Source organism: Mustelus asterias, chromosome 1, assembly GCF_964213995.1.
Source record: "Mustelus asterias chromosome 1, sMusAst1.hap1.1, whole genome shotgun sequence".
Lineage (NCBI taxonomy): Eukaryota > Metazoa > Chordata > Chondrichthyes > Carcharhiniformes > Triakidae > Mustelus > Mustelus asterias.
The window spans coordinates 138,723,915-138,741,010 of record NC_135801.1 but is presented as its reverse complement, the minus strand read 5'-3'; the positions used below and the strand labels follow the sequence as shown (position 1 = coordinate 138,741,010).

Here is a 17,096-nt window from a genome sequence, read left to right as displayed (position 1 = left end):
AGAGGAGATTTACAAGAAAGTTGCCAGGGCTTGACAGTTGCAGGTATGAGGAAAGATTGGATAGGCTGGCGCTCTTTTTCTTAGAACAGAGGATGCTAAGAGGTGACCTAATTGAGGTATGCAAAATTATTGAGGGGCCTAGATAGGGGAGACAGCAAAGACTTGTTTCCTTGAGCTGAGTGGATTTAAGGTTATTGGTGGAAAGTTATAGGAGACATGAGAAAAAGCATTTTCACCCAGAAGGTGATGGGCATCTGGAATTCACTGCCCAGTTGGTGGTTGAGGCTGAAATGCTCAACAAAAGGTACCTGGATCTGCATCTGAAGTGCTGCAGCCTGCAAGGCTACGGACCAGGTGCTGGAAAGTGGGATTAAAATGAATGCTAGTTTCTTTTTTTTCTTTTCTTTCTTGGCTGGCATAGACATGATGGTCATAATTGTCTATTTCTGCACTGCAACTGCTCTATGGTTTTAATTATCCCAGGTTTTGTGGCTGGTGGGAGTGGAGAATCCAGCGGGAGCCGAAAAGTTCGAAACCCTCCAGTGTAAAACCAGTTAGAAATTCTCCCAGTGGTAGGTTAATGGCAGGTCTGTTTTACCGCTGCCTGATGATGTGAAGGTGATTTGCATTCATTTGCATCTCATGAATGCTCATTAAAACAGTTGCTCATCGAAATCTCATCAGGACTCCAATCTTGCGTCACACCAGTGAGACATAGCAACCTCAAACCTGTTTGAAAAAGAGTGATGTGCACAAAGTCGACCCCAGTTCACTTAAGAATTTGAGGTGAGTGCAACATACACAGTCTAGCTGCTGTAGGGTTTACCCCTCATGCTTCCCTTAACGCCACTCTGCTGGGTAGACCAGTTCGTGCCCTCCAGCTGCATGCTGAGCTGGTCCTGATGGTCAGCATTGTGACGCTGGATTCATGGACACTCCCATTTCACCGACTTAGATCAGTACTGCACCTGGGGTTGGAGTACAGGGGTCTTCTGACCAAGGCACCACACATTGTCATCTGTCTGGATAGCAATGTGCTGCCGGACTCATGCAGCCTCCACTCTAACGAACCGATGTTTGACCAAGGTTGGGAGATAGTTGCTGACAAAGACAAGAGAGGCAATGTAGAAGGCGGGCTGTGCAAGGGCCGGGGAGAGGGCAAACTAAAGGGGGCAATGTGGAACGAGAGAAATGCAAGGACAGTGGGGAAGGGTGAGGGAGCACAATGGCAGGTAGAGGGACAATGAGACGGATCAGAATGACGAATGATGGAAGGCGGAGGGAAGACAAAGGGCTAGGAAGCTGGACCCTGACAAAGCTGCATGAAATGGTGACAAACAAGGAGGTCAAAGGGACGCTACATCGTTTACTGGAAAGGGATACACCGATCCAGAATATAGGGTGGAGGTTTGTTAGTGTGACGAATTAGAGATGGTCCACACCAAATCTCAGAAGTCTGAGCTGTAGTGATTGGGGATGTCACTGTTGTCCTCCGTTCGCTTTGGAACAAAGAAGAACAAAGAACAGTACAGCACAGGAAACAGGCCCTTCGGCCCTCCAAGCCTGTGCCGCTCCTTTGTCCAACTAGACCAATTGTTTGTATCCCTCCATTCCCAGGCTGCTCATGTGACTATCCAGGTAAGTCTTAAACGATGTCAGCGTGCCTGCCTCCACCACCCTACTTGGCAGCGCATTCCAGGCCCCCACCACCCTCTGTGTAAAAAACGTCCCTCTGATGTCTGAGTTATACTTCGCCCCTCTCAGCTTGAGCCCGTGACCCCTCGTGATCGTCACCTCCGACCTGGGAAAAAGCTTCCCACTGTTCACCCTATCTATACCCTTCATAATCTTGTATACCTCTATCAGATCTCCCCTCATTCTCCGTCTTTCCAAGGAGAACAACCCCAGTCTACCCAATCTCTCCTCATAGCTAAGAGCCTCCATATCAGGCAACATCCTGGTAAACCTTCTCTGCACTCTCTCCAATGCCTCCACATCCTTCTGGTAGTGCGGCGACCAGAACTGGACGCAGTACCCCAAATGTGGCCTAACCAGCGTTCTATACAGCTGCATCATCAGACTCCAGCTTTTATACTCTATACCCCGTCCTATAAAGGCAAGCATACCATATGCCTTCTTCACCACCTTCTCCACCTGTGTTGCCACCTTCAAGGATTTGTGGACTTGCACACCCACGTCCCTCTGTGTTTCTATACTCCTGATGACTCTGCCATTTATTGTATAACTCCTCCCTACATTATTTCTTCCAAAATGCATCACTTCGCATTTATCCGGATTAAACTCCATCTGCCACCTCTCCGCCCAATTTTCCAGCCTGTCTATATCCTGCTGTATTGCCCGACAATGCTCTTCGCTATCCGCAATTCCAGCCATCTTCGTGTCATCCGCAAACTTGCTGATTACACCAGTTACACCTTCTTCCAAATCATTTATATATATCACAAGTAGCAGAGGTCCCAGTACAGAGCCCTGCGGAACGCCACTGGTCACAGACCTCCAGCCGGAAAAAGACCCTTCAACCACTACCCTCTTTCTCCTATGGCCAAGCCAGTTCTCCACCCATCTAGCCACTTCTCCTTGTATCCCATGAGCCTTAACCTTCTTAACCAACCTGCCATGAGGGACTTTGTCAAATGGGAACTATGTCACGGTTCCCATTTTAATTCAGGGACTAGCAGACAGGACTCACAGGGTGCAATCATTCTTCCTGTGAAATGGAAAGGAGTCACAAATAATAGGCAACCCATGGTCTATGTGGACCTCACTGTCAGAAGTCAGAGATAGGAGACGGTGCAGAAGTGCAGAGGGCATGCAGCAGCAGCAATCATTGGAAATATGGTGTATTCCAACTGCAGGGAGGGGCAAGGTTGTGTGCTCCATAGGAAAAATATACAGCTTGATGTGCAGGGCTGTCTTCCAACCAATCTCTCTGGGCTTGGTAGGCTCTGTATTGGGCTGCAGAGGCAATGGTGATGGACACAGGGGGGCACCTGCAGCCTATAGATAGGGAAGACATAATACGTGGCGGGAGAGGAAGGGTGTCACCTATTTGCGTCACAGTGCACACACTTCCCAGATGGGGTGGATCGAGGTCCACGTGGGCCATGAGCAGGTGATGGGAGGAGAGGGTGGGAATGTCCATCAAAACAATGACAGGATCCAGTATTAGCAGGGGAGGCTGGAAAATAACTGGTGGCATTTGTACCTGCACATTGTGAGGCTCCTGGTAAATCAGAGGCATTTGGACAGTGAGGGAGGAAGGGTCGAATTCCGTGCTGTAGTAAAGGTGAAGCCCCATCATCTTGAAGTCCCAGAACAATGGCGTCATGAAAACCAAAATTAAAATTGGTTCTTTCTGGGAGGGGTGTGAGGAAGTGTGGGAGGATCATTAAGCTGGGCTATGAAGCTACTTCTTGGGACACAGATTCACTTGTTGATGCCAGCACAGTGGACAGGATTCAGGTCAATTACGTAGGACAAAAACCTATTTGCTCAGGAACCAACAGCAAGCCAATAATCTTATTCTGCGCTGTTAAAGGAATAGGCAGAACACAACAGCCTCACCTCAAAGTTTCAGCATCAAAATAGTGGTAGGTAGGAATGCAGCCTTGGAGAGTGATCAGTAGTGAAGAGGGCATCAATTCTGCCATCCCATCGGTGAAGGGAAGTCATGGGTTATCAATTAATGCAATTCATCAGTGACTAATCAAATTCCAATCATCATAAACAACTGAAAGGTCAGGTTTTGCCAAATCAAAGAATGCAGTGCAGGGATACTTTGGTTTAATCATCCCATTCACAACTTATCACTCCTCCAGATGTCACAGGTCTGGAAACAAATGTTGGTCATCACTATCTGTGTGCTAGAGTCTCAGTGGTAAGGTCATATCAATGCAATCAAGACACTCAAAGCTATGTAGTCACACATCTCACATAGGTCCCTCAATTACAGCTTCCAGTTTCCACATCCTTTAACCACTGTTGTCTTTGATTTTTTTTAATATTGATCCAGAGCTCCAGGCTTTGTTTCTCCAAATCCTCATTCAATGGAGGAAAGGAAGGAGAGCGAGATGTTATCATGCGCAACTCCAACCGGAGGCAGTACCAAGGGGAGACTGAACATGAACAGGAGGCTGAGGAAGAGACATCCAGTGAGTGGAAGCAATGGGTTTATTGTTGAAGAGTCTTTTACTCACAGTTGAGTGAGAGGCAATGTCGGGTCCAGAGATCTTGTAAATCCCATTTGCCATATTCTTCATGAAGAACGGACCCCTGTCGGGTTGAAGGCCTCCCATGGCAGTGACCTAGATGGTGACAGCAGAACGCAACTTCTTTGCATCTGGGTCTTTCAAGGGATCAACAGGGGACCTATGCAGCATTTCTCAGTTGGCAATATATTGCTGCATAAAGGAGATGATCGATGCTCTTTACAGGAAGGCTCATAATTTTGTCTGGATTGTTCTGGATGAGGATAGCCAAGCTCAAAGATTCACCAACTTTGCAACTATCTTAGGCTTCCCAAGATAGCGACTAAAGAAGGAAATTAGGAGAGCCAGAAGGGGTCACGAGAAGGCCTTGGCAGATAGGATTAAGGAAACCCTAAGGCGTTCTATAAATATGTGAAGAGTAAAAGGATGAGACGTGAAGGAATAGGCCCTGTAAAAGGTGAAGGCGGGAAAATCTGTACGGAACCAGTAGAAATGGCAGAGGTGCTTAATGAGTATTTTGCCTTGGTTTTCACAGAGGAGAAGGACCTGGGTGGATGTACTGCGGGCTTGCGGTGGACTGAAAAGATTGAGTATGTGGAGGTTGTGCTGGAATGTTTGAATGGCATCAAGATAGATAAGTCGCCAGGTCCGGATGGGATGTACCCCAGGTTGCTGTGGGAGGCGAGGGAAGAGATTGCAGAGCCTCTGGCGATGATCTTTGCGTCGTTGATAGAGACAGGAGAGGTGCTGGAGGATTGCGGATGTGGTTCCTATTTTCAAGAAGGGGAATAGGGATAGCCCAGGAAATTACCGACCAGTGAGTCTAACCTCAGTGGTTGGTAAGCTGATGGAGAAGATCCTGAGGGACAAGATTTATGAGCATTTAGAGAGGTTTAGTATGCTCAAGAATACGCAGCACGGCTTTGTCAAAGGCAGATCGTGCCTTACGAGTCTGGTGGAGTTCTTCGAAAATGTGACTAAACACATTGACGAAGGGAAAGCGGTAGATGTGGTTTATATGGATTTTAGCAAGGCGTTCGGTAAGGTCCCCCATGCAAGGCTTCTAGAAAAAGTGAGAGGGCATGGGATCCAAGGGGCTGCTGCCCTGTGGATCCAGAACTGGCTTGCCCAAAGGAGGCAGAGAGTGGGTATAGATGGGTCTTTTTCTAAATGGAGGTTGGTCACCAGTGGTGTGCCCCAGGGATCTGTTCTGGGACCCTTGCTGTTTGTCATTTTCATAAATGACCTGGATGAGGAAGTGGAGGGATGGGTTGGTAAGTTTGCCGACAACACGAAGGTTGGTGGGGTTGTGGATAGTCTGGAGGGATGTCAGAAGTTCCAGAGGGACATAGATAGGATGCAAGACTGGGTGGAGAAGTGGCAGATGGACTTCAACCCAGATAAATGGGTAGTGGTCCATTTTGGCAGGTCAAATGGGATGAAGGAGTACAATATAAAGGGAAAGACTCTTAGTACGGTAGAGGATCAGAAGGACCTTGGGGTCCGGGTCCATAGGACTCTAAAATAGGCCCCGCAGGTGGAGGAGGTGGTTAAGAAGGCGTATGGTGTGCAGGCCTTTATCAATCGCGGGATTGAGTTTAGGAGACGGGGGATAATGATGCAGCTATATAAGACCCTCGTCAGACCCCACTTGGAGTACTGTGCTCAGTTCTGGTCGCCTCATTACAGGAAAAGATTGAAAGGGTGCAGAGGAGATTTACAAGGATGTTGCCTGGATTGAGTGGCATGTCTTATGAGGATAGGCTGAGGGAGCTCGGTCTTTTCTCCTTGGAGAGATATAGGATGAGAGGAGACCTGATAGAGGCATAGAAGATGTTGAGAGGCATAGATTGGGTGGACTCTCAAAGGCTTTTTCCCACGGTGGAAATGGCTGCTACGAGAGGACACAGGTTTAAGGTGCTGGGGGGTAGGTACAGGGGAAATGTTAGGGGGAAGATTTTCACACAGAGGGTGGTGGGCGAGTGGAATCGGCTGCCGTCAGTGGTGGTGGAGGCGAACTCAATCGGGTCTTTTAAGAGACTCCTGGATGAGTACATGGGACTTAATAGGATGGAGGGTTATAGGTAGGCCTAAAAGGTAGGGATATGTTCGGCACAACTTGTGGGGCCGAAGGGCCTGTTTTGTGCTGTAGGTTTTCTATGTTTCTATGTAAGAGTGCACGGTTCAATAGATGGCACCCACGTGGCTATACAGCCTCTTTGGCAGCTGCCCTTAATGTTTATATACCACAAGGGCTACCATTCCATCAGTGTGCAACTAGAATGTGGTCCCTGCAAGTACATCCTGTACATGTGTGTACATTACCCTGGGACTTTCCATGACTCTCACATCCTCAGACTCTCACAGGTGCCTGGATTTTTCAGTGTCCAGAACATCAGCAACCATGGTTGTTCCACTGTCTAATGTTGTATCTCCACTCGTGAGCTGGCAGCTGCTTCCAGAAACTCACCATCTGACTGGGACTGAGCAGATGGCTGTTCTCCAGCAGTTCTCTGTGTGCCGGAGACCTGGGCTGCCCTTGCCACTGACTGATGTGAAGTGTTCTCCAGAAAATCACTTCAAGTCTAATATAGAGCTATACCGTACCAAGGTTGAGTCTCTGCGCTTGTAGAAATCATGGGTAAGCACTATGACAGTTCTTTGTGAGCCCCTCATAATCAGATGTGCCCTGGGAACATGGAATGCTTCTCAGAGGAATGGATAGCCCCAATCTGCTGGTGCCTGCAAGAAATAAATGACAGTTTCAGTAGATGAGCTTAAGCTATTTCAGAATACATTTGACTCACTGTGATTCTCAGGATTTGATGAAGTGATGGAGCTGAGATCCGTACTAGGTTGTTGGGGAAGGCCAATCTCCGTATCAGCCATAGTGAGATCCCTTTCCACCCCAGCAAGGTTGGCTGCAGCCTCCTCGTGAAGACAATGATTCCTGGTCTGGGCTTGCTCATGTTTGTTCTGTGCCAATTTGCTCTGAATGAAGATGAAAGAAAGGCATGTGTTCAGAGAGATGGAACAGAGATTCGGTGAAATGCATGTCCCCTGTGTGTGGTGAGCCGTCCCCAGACAGAGCAAAGGATGGAGTGTGAGCAGCATGACAGATAGGATGGTGGTGATGTGAAATTGTCCATGACAGTATGAGTGTTGATATGTGTCCCCCTTAATTGATGTGAGATACGTGATGAGAATAGCTGTTATGATGCCATATTGAGAGCTTGATAGTGGAGAAAGCTGAGAGAGGACTTACCCCGGCGGATCAGATGAGATCACTCATCCACTTCCTGCATTGCATGTACTTCTGGCGCATATCCAGCCACGCTAACCTCCTGAACCACAGCCTCCCAGACAGAAGAGGTGAGGCTGCTGTGCTTGTTGGAGCCATCCATGGGTTAGAGGACATGCCCCTGCACCTGGACTCAAATCAAGCCCTTCAGGCATGGTGGTTGAAACAAGGTGCAAACTTCTTGGGTTGTTGACATCCTGCATGGTGCCGTAAACACAAATGGGCTGGAGAGACTGATACGAGTGTGTAGCACTGCTGTTTAAATATGCTGCCTAGACTTTGGAATCAGCCAGCTGACGGTGGGTAGTCAAATCAGCTCCTGGCCCGCTAGGCGATGTGGATAAATGCTTAATTAATGAGACTCCATGCACGGAATCAGATGGGAGTTATGCTATTCTGGCCAGAGGAGAAGGCGCTGCCAGAACTGCCTATTAAGAATTCTATCCATAGTTCCAAGTCAGAATGATGTGTCACTTGAAAGCGAACTTTCAGGCAGTAGTGTTCCAGTTTGATTTGAAAGGGAACTTGCAAATGGTGGTGTTGTTGTGCATATATCGGTCTTGCCCTCCTAGAAATGGTCGAGAGTGGAAATTGTTTGAGAGCTTCAAGTTTCAACAATTTGTCCTGGTCTCTCCACGCCAATGCTATAGTAAAGAAAGCCCACTAACGCCTGCACTTTCTCAGGAGGCTAAGGAAATTCACCATGTCCGCTACAACTCTCACCAACTTTTACAGATGCACCCTAGAAAGAATCCTTTCTGGATGTATCACAGCTTAGTTTGGCTCCTGCTCTGTCCAAGGCCACAAAAAACTACAAAGGGTCGTGTATGAAGCCCTGCCCATCATGTAAACCAGCGTCCCATCCATCGACTCTGTCTACACTTCTTGCTGCTTCGGAAAAGCAGCCAGCATAATCAAGGATCCCACACACACCGGACATACTCTCATCCACCTTCTTCCGTCAGGAAGAAGATACAAAAGTCTGAGGTCACGTCCCAACCAACTCAAGAACAGCTTGCCGCCATTAGACTTTTGAATGGACCTACCGTATATTATGTTGATCTTTCTCTACACCCTAGCTATGTCTGTCACACTACATTCTGCACCCTTTTCTTTCCTTCTCTGAATGGTATGCACTGTCTGTATAGCATGCAAGAAACAATACTTTTCACTGTATACTAATACATGTGACAATAATAATAAATCAAATCTAGAGGTTTTGTAGGTGTTGTTGAAGGAACTTTGACAAGCTGCTGCCATGCATCTTTAAATGATACATACTGGTGTCACTGTGAGCCGGTGGTGGAGGGATTGAATGTTAAGTAGTGGAATGACCTACTCTTGCTGCCATGTTCCTAAATCCAATAGGGAATTCAGGGGAAGCATCTTTACCCAAGTGGTGAGAATATGAAACTTGCTACTACAGAGTACTACTTATCCTTCTGTACAAAGTGCAAGTTTATATAATTTTCCTTAAGTCATGTATTTGGTATGTAATTAAACCTCTTGTTCACATAGAAAAGCCTCAGCAACAATGAAAGAGCAGGATGAAACAGAAGATGAAGTAATCAACATCAAGCAGCCAAAGAAACAGGTTATCCTACCTGAAGAACATGTTGATGGGGAATATGGGCTTGTGATCAATGGAGACACGCTGGTAAGAAACCTTTACATAACACCTTTAAAGTGAGATAATTATTGCTTTTGTTTATTGAAGAATAGGATTTGAATGTAATTGTTGAGAAACTTGGCAGAATTCTCATATTGTTAATCATGTTAACCCAGAGAATATAATGAGATTGGAAATCTGCCATTCATCTGGTGGAAATATGCCAATAGTTCCAGAATAAAGACCAAGGCCTGATGTGCTGCTTGGTGTCCCTGCCTAACCTCTTCATAAATTGTTCACAAGTCTAGGGTTATACAAGTCTTTAAAATAATTGGCAAAGTCACCAAATATCCTCAAATGATGGTGTGGGGCTTATGGTGGGGTAACAAGGGGTGCAGCAGGAACAGCAGCTGTCAATAATAGGGAAGTCGGATACATCTGGGAGGTCTGAACAGGATTATGGTTTCTCCATAATGGAAAACTGTCTGGTGTTTCACTGTTTCTAAGCAGAAAGGGCATTCGTATCCCTTGACAATATAATGTAATTTTTTGCTGCTAAATTGCAGGTATTTGTAAACTGGTGTATCCCAGTGAAGTCATGTCTAATTGTACAGATACAGGTTGAGTATCCTTTATCTGTAAATCCTAAAAACTGAACACATCCAAACACCGAACTTGTTTTGAATTTCATTGCCTTTGAGAGCTGGAAATCCCTTACCCGAACCAACACGACCCGAGCCAACACAAACCTCACCGACCGCACCCAACCTCTAGTGCATGAAGTTCCTGACCCAAGCCAACACAAACCTCGCCAACTGTACCCAACCTTTAGCACAGGAAATCTATTTGTTTATCTGCACATCGACACCCTGAACTCTCTACTACAAATAGAATCGCAGATGATTCCATGGGTGGGAGCTTAATACAGGTATCCTGTATTTAATATTCTGTGGTACATCTTACTTTACTGACCATTTTATTTAATTTGGACTATTGCTTTCCTAAGATAGGCTATTGTAGTGTAAGTAGGTATCAGGTAAATGTATGTGGTATCAGAAAACCAAAATTATCTGAAATCTGAAATGTGGTTGGCCAAAAGGATTTCGGATAACGGATACTCAACCTGTATAACCCTACTGTTATTGCTCTTTGGAAAATCCTAATGTCAACTGAAGATCAGAAGAAATGCACAATTAATAACTAGCTTTATTTCACTTTTTTTGGATATCCAGAGAGAGATTTTAAACATACCACCCATGGGTAAAATTGACATTGCCATTTGCTTCCTGTTACATAAAGCATCCAATATTCATTTCAATTTCCACCGATTTTTATAAAATCGCAGGCTCACTCTACCTACTATCCAACCCAACAGAAACTCTATCGGAGAAGTTAAAATCACAAAGCCCACTTACAGTTTCAAAGTAATTCCAGTCCCATCCAGTGACATTTTATTTTCTCCAACTTCTGGGCACCAATTCTGCTGAGTTAAAAAGGATCCAACTCTTAGATTACTGGGATTAATACCCGAATAAGAACACCAAAGTCCTAAACCTTTCACCTAAACTTCCCATCAAGGAACAACTCAGTCTAGGGCTTGGATTTAAAAAGACAACTAAACTTGGCTCATTGATTTGTCTTGCTCCACAGATCAGATTATATTATCAACTATATGTCCAGCTTCCGTGGGGCGGCACGGTAGCACAGTGGTTAACACTGCTGCTTCACAGCTCCAGGGACCTGGGTTCGATTCCTGCTTGGGTCACTGTCTGTGTGGAGTTTGCACATTCTCTTTGTGTCTGCGTGGGTTTCCTCCGGGTGCTCCGGTTTCCTCCCACAGTCCAAAGATGTGTGGGTTAGGTTGATTGGCCATGCTAAAATTGCCCTTAGCGTCCTGGAATGCGTAGGTTAGAGGGATTAGTGGGTAAATATGTAGGGATATGGGGGTAGGGCCTGGGTGGGATTGTGGTCGGTGCAGACTTGATGGGCCGAATGGCCTCTCTCTGTGCTGTAGGATTTCTAAGATTCCAATCAGGACCCACACAAAATATTGAATGAATACATTAATCCTTTCTTGACAATTTTCAAAGAAGTCAGACAACAAAATCATGAACTATCAATTATTTATTAACCCTATATGGTAACCTATGGCATCCAGTATTAACAGGAGATACCATGTCAGATTGAAAAGTGGAATATTGTATGTGCTGGAAATTCGAAATGAAAACGGAAAATGCTGGAAATACTCAGCAGGTCCGGCAGCATCTGTGAGAGAGAAACAGAGTTAACATTTTGGGTTGATAACCTTTCATCAGAAAGGGAAAAGAAAGAGATGTAATTGATTTTGAGCAAGGGATGGGTAGGACAAGAACAAAGGAAGGTCTGTGATAGGGTGGAAGACAGGAGAGATTGAATGACAGAAGAGTGAATTTTCCAGGGCCAAAGGGAATGGTGATGGGGCAAGAAATGAAACAGAAAACAAAAGATGTGTGTAGAGCAGGTGCCCTACAGTTTGAAAACAAAAAAATAAGAGAAAAACCGCAAAGTAAAGGAAACAAAATAGGGGGAAAGAATTTGCAGTTTGAAATTGCTGAACACAATGTTAAGATCTAAAGGTTGTAAGTGCCTAATTGAAAGATGAAGTGCTGTTCCTCAAACTGGAACAGGGCAGGAAGGGAAGGATAGTTTACTAAATTTAAAGAGGTACATGGCAACCACTGCTTCATCTGGAAAAGTGTTTGGAACCTTGGATGGTAAAGAGAGAGGGGAGTAAAAGACTGGTATAACAGTTCCTGCACTTGCATGGAAAAGTGCTGTGGGGTTGACAGCAATTGAAGAATAGACCAGGGTATCATAAAAAGAACAGTTCCTTTGGAATGCCGAAAGGGCAGGGGAGGAGATGTGTTTGGTGGTGGCGTCATGTTGGAAGTGGTTCCACGAGGCATCAGCACTGTCTCCTTATTACAGAGCTGTTGTCAAAGCCTTTAAAATAACTGTTATACAATGAATGCGTCATTGAATCCTTTGAATGTTGAATTCCTTTGTGTTTCTGTCATGTACAAACTGTACGTGAGATAATGAATTTCTACTGAATTACAGTTAATTAAGTAGATTTGGTAATATGTATTCTATCCAAATACAGGCACATGCTTTAGAAGACTTGGAAGTAGAATTCCTAAAAACGGCTTGTCTTTGTAAAACTGTTATCTGTTGTCGTGTAACACCCCTTCAGAAAGCTCAGGTGGTAGAACTGGTGAAAAAGTACAAGAAAGCAATAACGCTGGCAATTGGGGATGGTGCAAATGATGTAAGCATGATCAAAGGTAAGTAAAAAAAATACTGAATTGGATTTCCAATTTTCTTGCAGAAATCCAACTCGATAACATGATATCCCTGAAAAATATCATTGTTGAAACACAAAGTATTTATTATCATAAAGAAACGTTAAATGAAAGAACTAACTGATCACTGGATTGCTTTTGAATAATGATAGAGATGAGAGTAACAAAAATAAGAAACATTGGTGTAAGTTTTACAAGATTTTTCTTTGCATATTACCTCATTAAATAGAAGCATAGATTTGAAAATTAGTTACAAAAGCTCTTCATTGCAAAGTAAACCTCTAGTTTTGTTCTTCACAAAAGTAGAAACTTTATCTTTGTGTCAACTCCAGAAAAACCTTTAATCATTTTAAAGGCCTCCATTAGATCTCCCCTCAACCTTCTCTTTTAAAGAGAAAACATACCCAGCTACTTCATCTTTTCCTAGTCGGTATATCTTCACATTTTTGGTATCATTCTTGTAAATCCGTTTTGTGCTCTCTCCAGTGTTATATGTTTGTTATAATATGGGTGACCAAAATTGTTCACAGTATTATGTGGTCTAACCAAACTTCAATATGAGTTTGTTATTACTACTTATTTTTAAATTCTATCCCTTTGTGCACATGTATAAATAAGGCTCGTGGAATATTGGCATTTATTTTTGTGGGATTAGAATTCATAAGCAAGAAAGTTTGTTCAGAGCCTTAGTTGAACCTATCTGGAACACTTAGTTTTGGACACCAGCTCTTAGGACAAATATATTGCATTGGCAAGGATTCCGTGATGTTGATGCATTGATAATGTCACTGTGCTATTAATCCTAGGGCTCAAGTTAAAACTCTGGGAACATAGGTTCAAATCCCAACATAGCAGCTGATAGAATTCGATGAATTAAAAAATATTTGAATTGAAAACTAGTCTCACTAATAGTGACCAATATTGTTGATTGTTGTAAAATCCCATCTGATTCATTAATGTTCTTTAAGGAAGGAAATCTGTTGTCCTACTTGTGACTCCACACCCACAGCAACATACAAAGAACAAAGAAAATTACAGCTCAGGAACAGGCCCTTCGGCCCTCCAAGCCTGCACCGACCATGCTACCCGACTTAACTAAAACCCCCTACCCTTCCAGGGACCATATCCCTCTATTTCCATCCTATTCATGTATTTGTCAAGACGCCCCTTAAAAGTCACTATCGTATCTGCTTCCACTACCTCCCCCGGCAACGAGTTCCAGGCACCCACCACCCTCTGTGTAAAACATCTGCCTCGTACATCTCCTTTAAACCTTGTCCCTCACACCTTAAACCTGTGCCCCCAAGTAATTGACTCTTCCACCCTGGGAAAAAGCTTCTGACTATCCACTCTATCCATGCCTCTCATAATCTTGTAGACTTCTATCAGGCCACCCCTCAACCTCCGTCGTTCCAGTGAGAACAAACCAAGTTTCTCCAACCTCTCCTCATAGCTGATGTCCTCCATACCAGGCAACATCCTGGTAAATCTTTACTGTACCCTCTTCAAAGCCTCCACATCCTTCTGTGTGGTGACCAGAATTGAACACTATATTCCAAGTGCGGCCTAACTAAGGTTCTATAAAGCTGCGACATGACTTGCCAATTTTTAAACTCAATGCCCCCGCCAATGAAGGCAAGCATGGCGTATGCCTTCTTAACCACCTTCTCCACCTGCATTGCCACTTTGTCACCTGTGTACCTGTACACCCAGATTCCTATGCCTATCAATACTCTTAAGGGTTCTGCCATTTACTATATTTCTTATCTGTATTAGACCTTCCAAAATGATAGTTGACTCTTAACTGCCCTCTGAAATAGCCTATCAAGCCAGTAATGGATGGACAATAAATACAACCCTTGCCAGTGACACCTACATCCCACAATAGTTTGAATGGTTAGGGTGATTGAATTGAGTTTGAGAGGGTCAGTACAATCTGATGGAAGAATCCAAAACAAGGGGCATCATCTTAAAATTAGATCTGTGTTACAATTCCTGAACTTGAGCTATATGCCCCAGCTGAAACGGGCAGAAAACAACAGCTGCCAGGAGGGCTACAGCATAATTTGGGCAGCTGGAGATCATTAACAGGTATTGAATGAATGATTGAAAGGAACTTGAATAAGTCATTGTGAAGGGATTTCTGGAGGATTTTGATTCAGGAAATGGGAGGGTGGGCATGGAAGGTCTGAACTTTGCTTATATGTCCTTGAGGAACATTCCTATGTGGAAGAGAAATTAATGGAATGTTAGTCATTTCAGAGATTCTGATTCATGATCCTCTGGTTGGTTATTTACTCTTCTCCCATTCTCGCTTCAACAATGTTCCAGAATCTTTTCAAAAAAGATGTAAAGTTATTTTAAATGTTTATTTCATATTCCTACAGCTGCTCACATTGGAGTTGGTATAAGTGGTGAGGAAGGAGCACAGGCTGTCCTTTCAAGTGATTTCTCCTTTGCTCAGTTTCGTTATCTCCAGCGTCTGTTATTAGTCCATGGAAGATGGTCGTATTTTCGCATGTGCAGATTTCTCCGTTATTTTTTCTATAAAAATTTTGCCTTTACATTTGTCCATTTTTGGTATGGATTTTTCTGTGGATTTTCAGCACAGGTGAGAACACTCCTAAACTTTATTTTTCACCTATTCAACCCATACACAAATTGGAATTGATGCTAATCTGCAAAACTCAAGTGGAACACTATGACTGGGATTTTGTGGCCTTTGCCTACAGCGGGTTCCCCAGCAGTGCAGCCAGCGAGCAACTCAATGGTCATTGACTTGGTTGGGACCAAATATCCCACCAGCGGCCAATGACGAGCCACCTCTGCTGCCAGAAAATCTGCCACAGCAGACCATAAAATCCCAGCCTATGCTTTTAAGGAAGTTGTTCCCTGCATTGAACAAGATTTACCCATTAAAATCAATCAGTAATGATAAATGAACAATCTTGAATAGTAATCCTAATTTTTATAATTGGGTGTAAGTGGAGAGGCTCAATAACATCACCATTAGTCTGCCCTGCAGTGTACTGAATTAATTAGGGTGATTTTAACCCCAAAAGCCTGTATATTTGGGTCAGCTGGGATATTAAAATGTAAATAAGTTTGAACACAAACCCATCCTACCTCGAAATAGCCTACATCTGGCTTTTACAGAGGGAGGGAGGGAGTGGGGTGCAGCAAGTTGCAGAGCATGGCCAATGCACACCCAAGCAGTAGGTCATTCATTTAAATATTTTAATGAGGTGTGTGCATCTGATTTTATCCCTCATCCAACTTTCACAGGGAAGCCCAGTAGCTCAAGGGAGGCGACAGCTATTATGTAGCAGAAGTGCTTTTCTAGCATTACTTATGGATCAGGAGGAGCAGGAGTGCTTTCCCCAATCTGACCACAAGCAAACCTGTTTCCATGTGGATTTTCCCCCCACAATTTCCAATCACCAACCCCATCTATTCTCTGATCTTTTCCAATTCTTCCATGTTGCCTTGATCACTGCTTCAATTCCTAAAGTAATCTGTATCCACCCTGCTTCAGTTTCTATCCCAGCAACAGAAAATGTTTCTGCTCCTGGAGTGTGGTGTCTTCTGAAAAAATCCCTACCTGATAGGGATCCCACCTTGTCAATCAGGCTAGCGTCTGGATGCAGAACTTATTTTAAAAAATATATGAATACTTTTACATAGAAACATACATAGAAAATAGAAGTAGGAGTAGGCCATTCAGCCTTCAAACCTGCTCCGTCATTCATTATGACCATGGATGGTCATCAAATTCAGTACCCTGATCTTGCCTTTCCCCTATATCCCTTGTCCATTTAACCCCAAGAGCTATATCTAATTCCTAATTGAAATCACACAACATTTTGGCCTCAACTACTTTCTATGGTAGTGAATTCCACAGATTCACCACTCTGAGTGAAGAAATTTCTCCTCACCTCAGTCCTAAAAGTTTTACTCCTTATCCTCAAACTGTGACCTCTGGTTCTGGACTCCCCCACCATCAGGAACATTATTTCTGAATCTACCCTATTTAATCCTGTTAGAATTTTATAAGTTTCAATGAGATTCCCTCTGAACTTTCCAAACTCCAATGAATATAACCTAACCAACTAAGTCTCTCCGCATATGACAGACCTGCTTTCCCAGGAATCAGTATGGTAAACCTTCGCTGCACTACCTCTATAGCAAGAACATTCTTTCTCAGATAAGGACACCAAAACTGCACACAGTACTCCAGGTGTGGCCTCATCAATGCCCTATACAATTGTAATAAAACATCCCTATCCCTATACTCAAATCCTCTCGCTATGAAGGCCAACATGCCATTTACCTTCTTTACTACCTGCTTTACCTGTGTACTTACTCTCATTGACTGATGCATGAGGACACCAAGGTCTTGCTGAGTATCCACCTCTCTCAATTTACACCCATTCAAATAATCTGCCGTCCTATTTTTGCTATCAAATTGGATAATTAACATCACACTTATCCACATGATACTGCATCTTCCATGCAAATGCCCAGGCACTCAATCTGGCCAAATCACACTGAAGCATCTCTGCATCCTCTTCACAGCTCATCCTCCCAACCAACTTTGTATCATCTGCAAATTTGGA

At 44.0% G+C, this 17,096-nt stretch overlaps 1 protein-coding gene across 2 annotated transcripts in view; it reads left to right on the top strand.

The window, feature by feature from the left end:
• LOC144500941 (phospholipid-transporting ATPase ID-like) overlaps positions 1-17,096 on the top strand; it is a 222,035-nt gene that overhangs the window by 172,805 nt on the left and 32,134 nt on the right. For both annotated transcript variants that reach the window (XM_078224474.1, XM_078224515.1), the window contains 3 exons: positions 9,049-9,187; positions 12,282-12,462; positions 14,868-15,091. In XM_078224474.1, the coding sequence (XP_078080600.1) occupies positions 9,049-9,187; positions 12,282-12,462; positions 14,868-15,091 (544 nt within the window). The remainder of the gene's footprint in view (positions 1-9,048; positions 9,188-12,281; positions 12,463-14,867; positions 15,092-17,096) is intronic.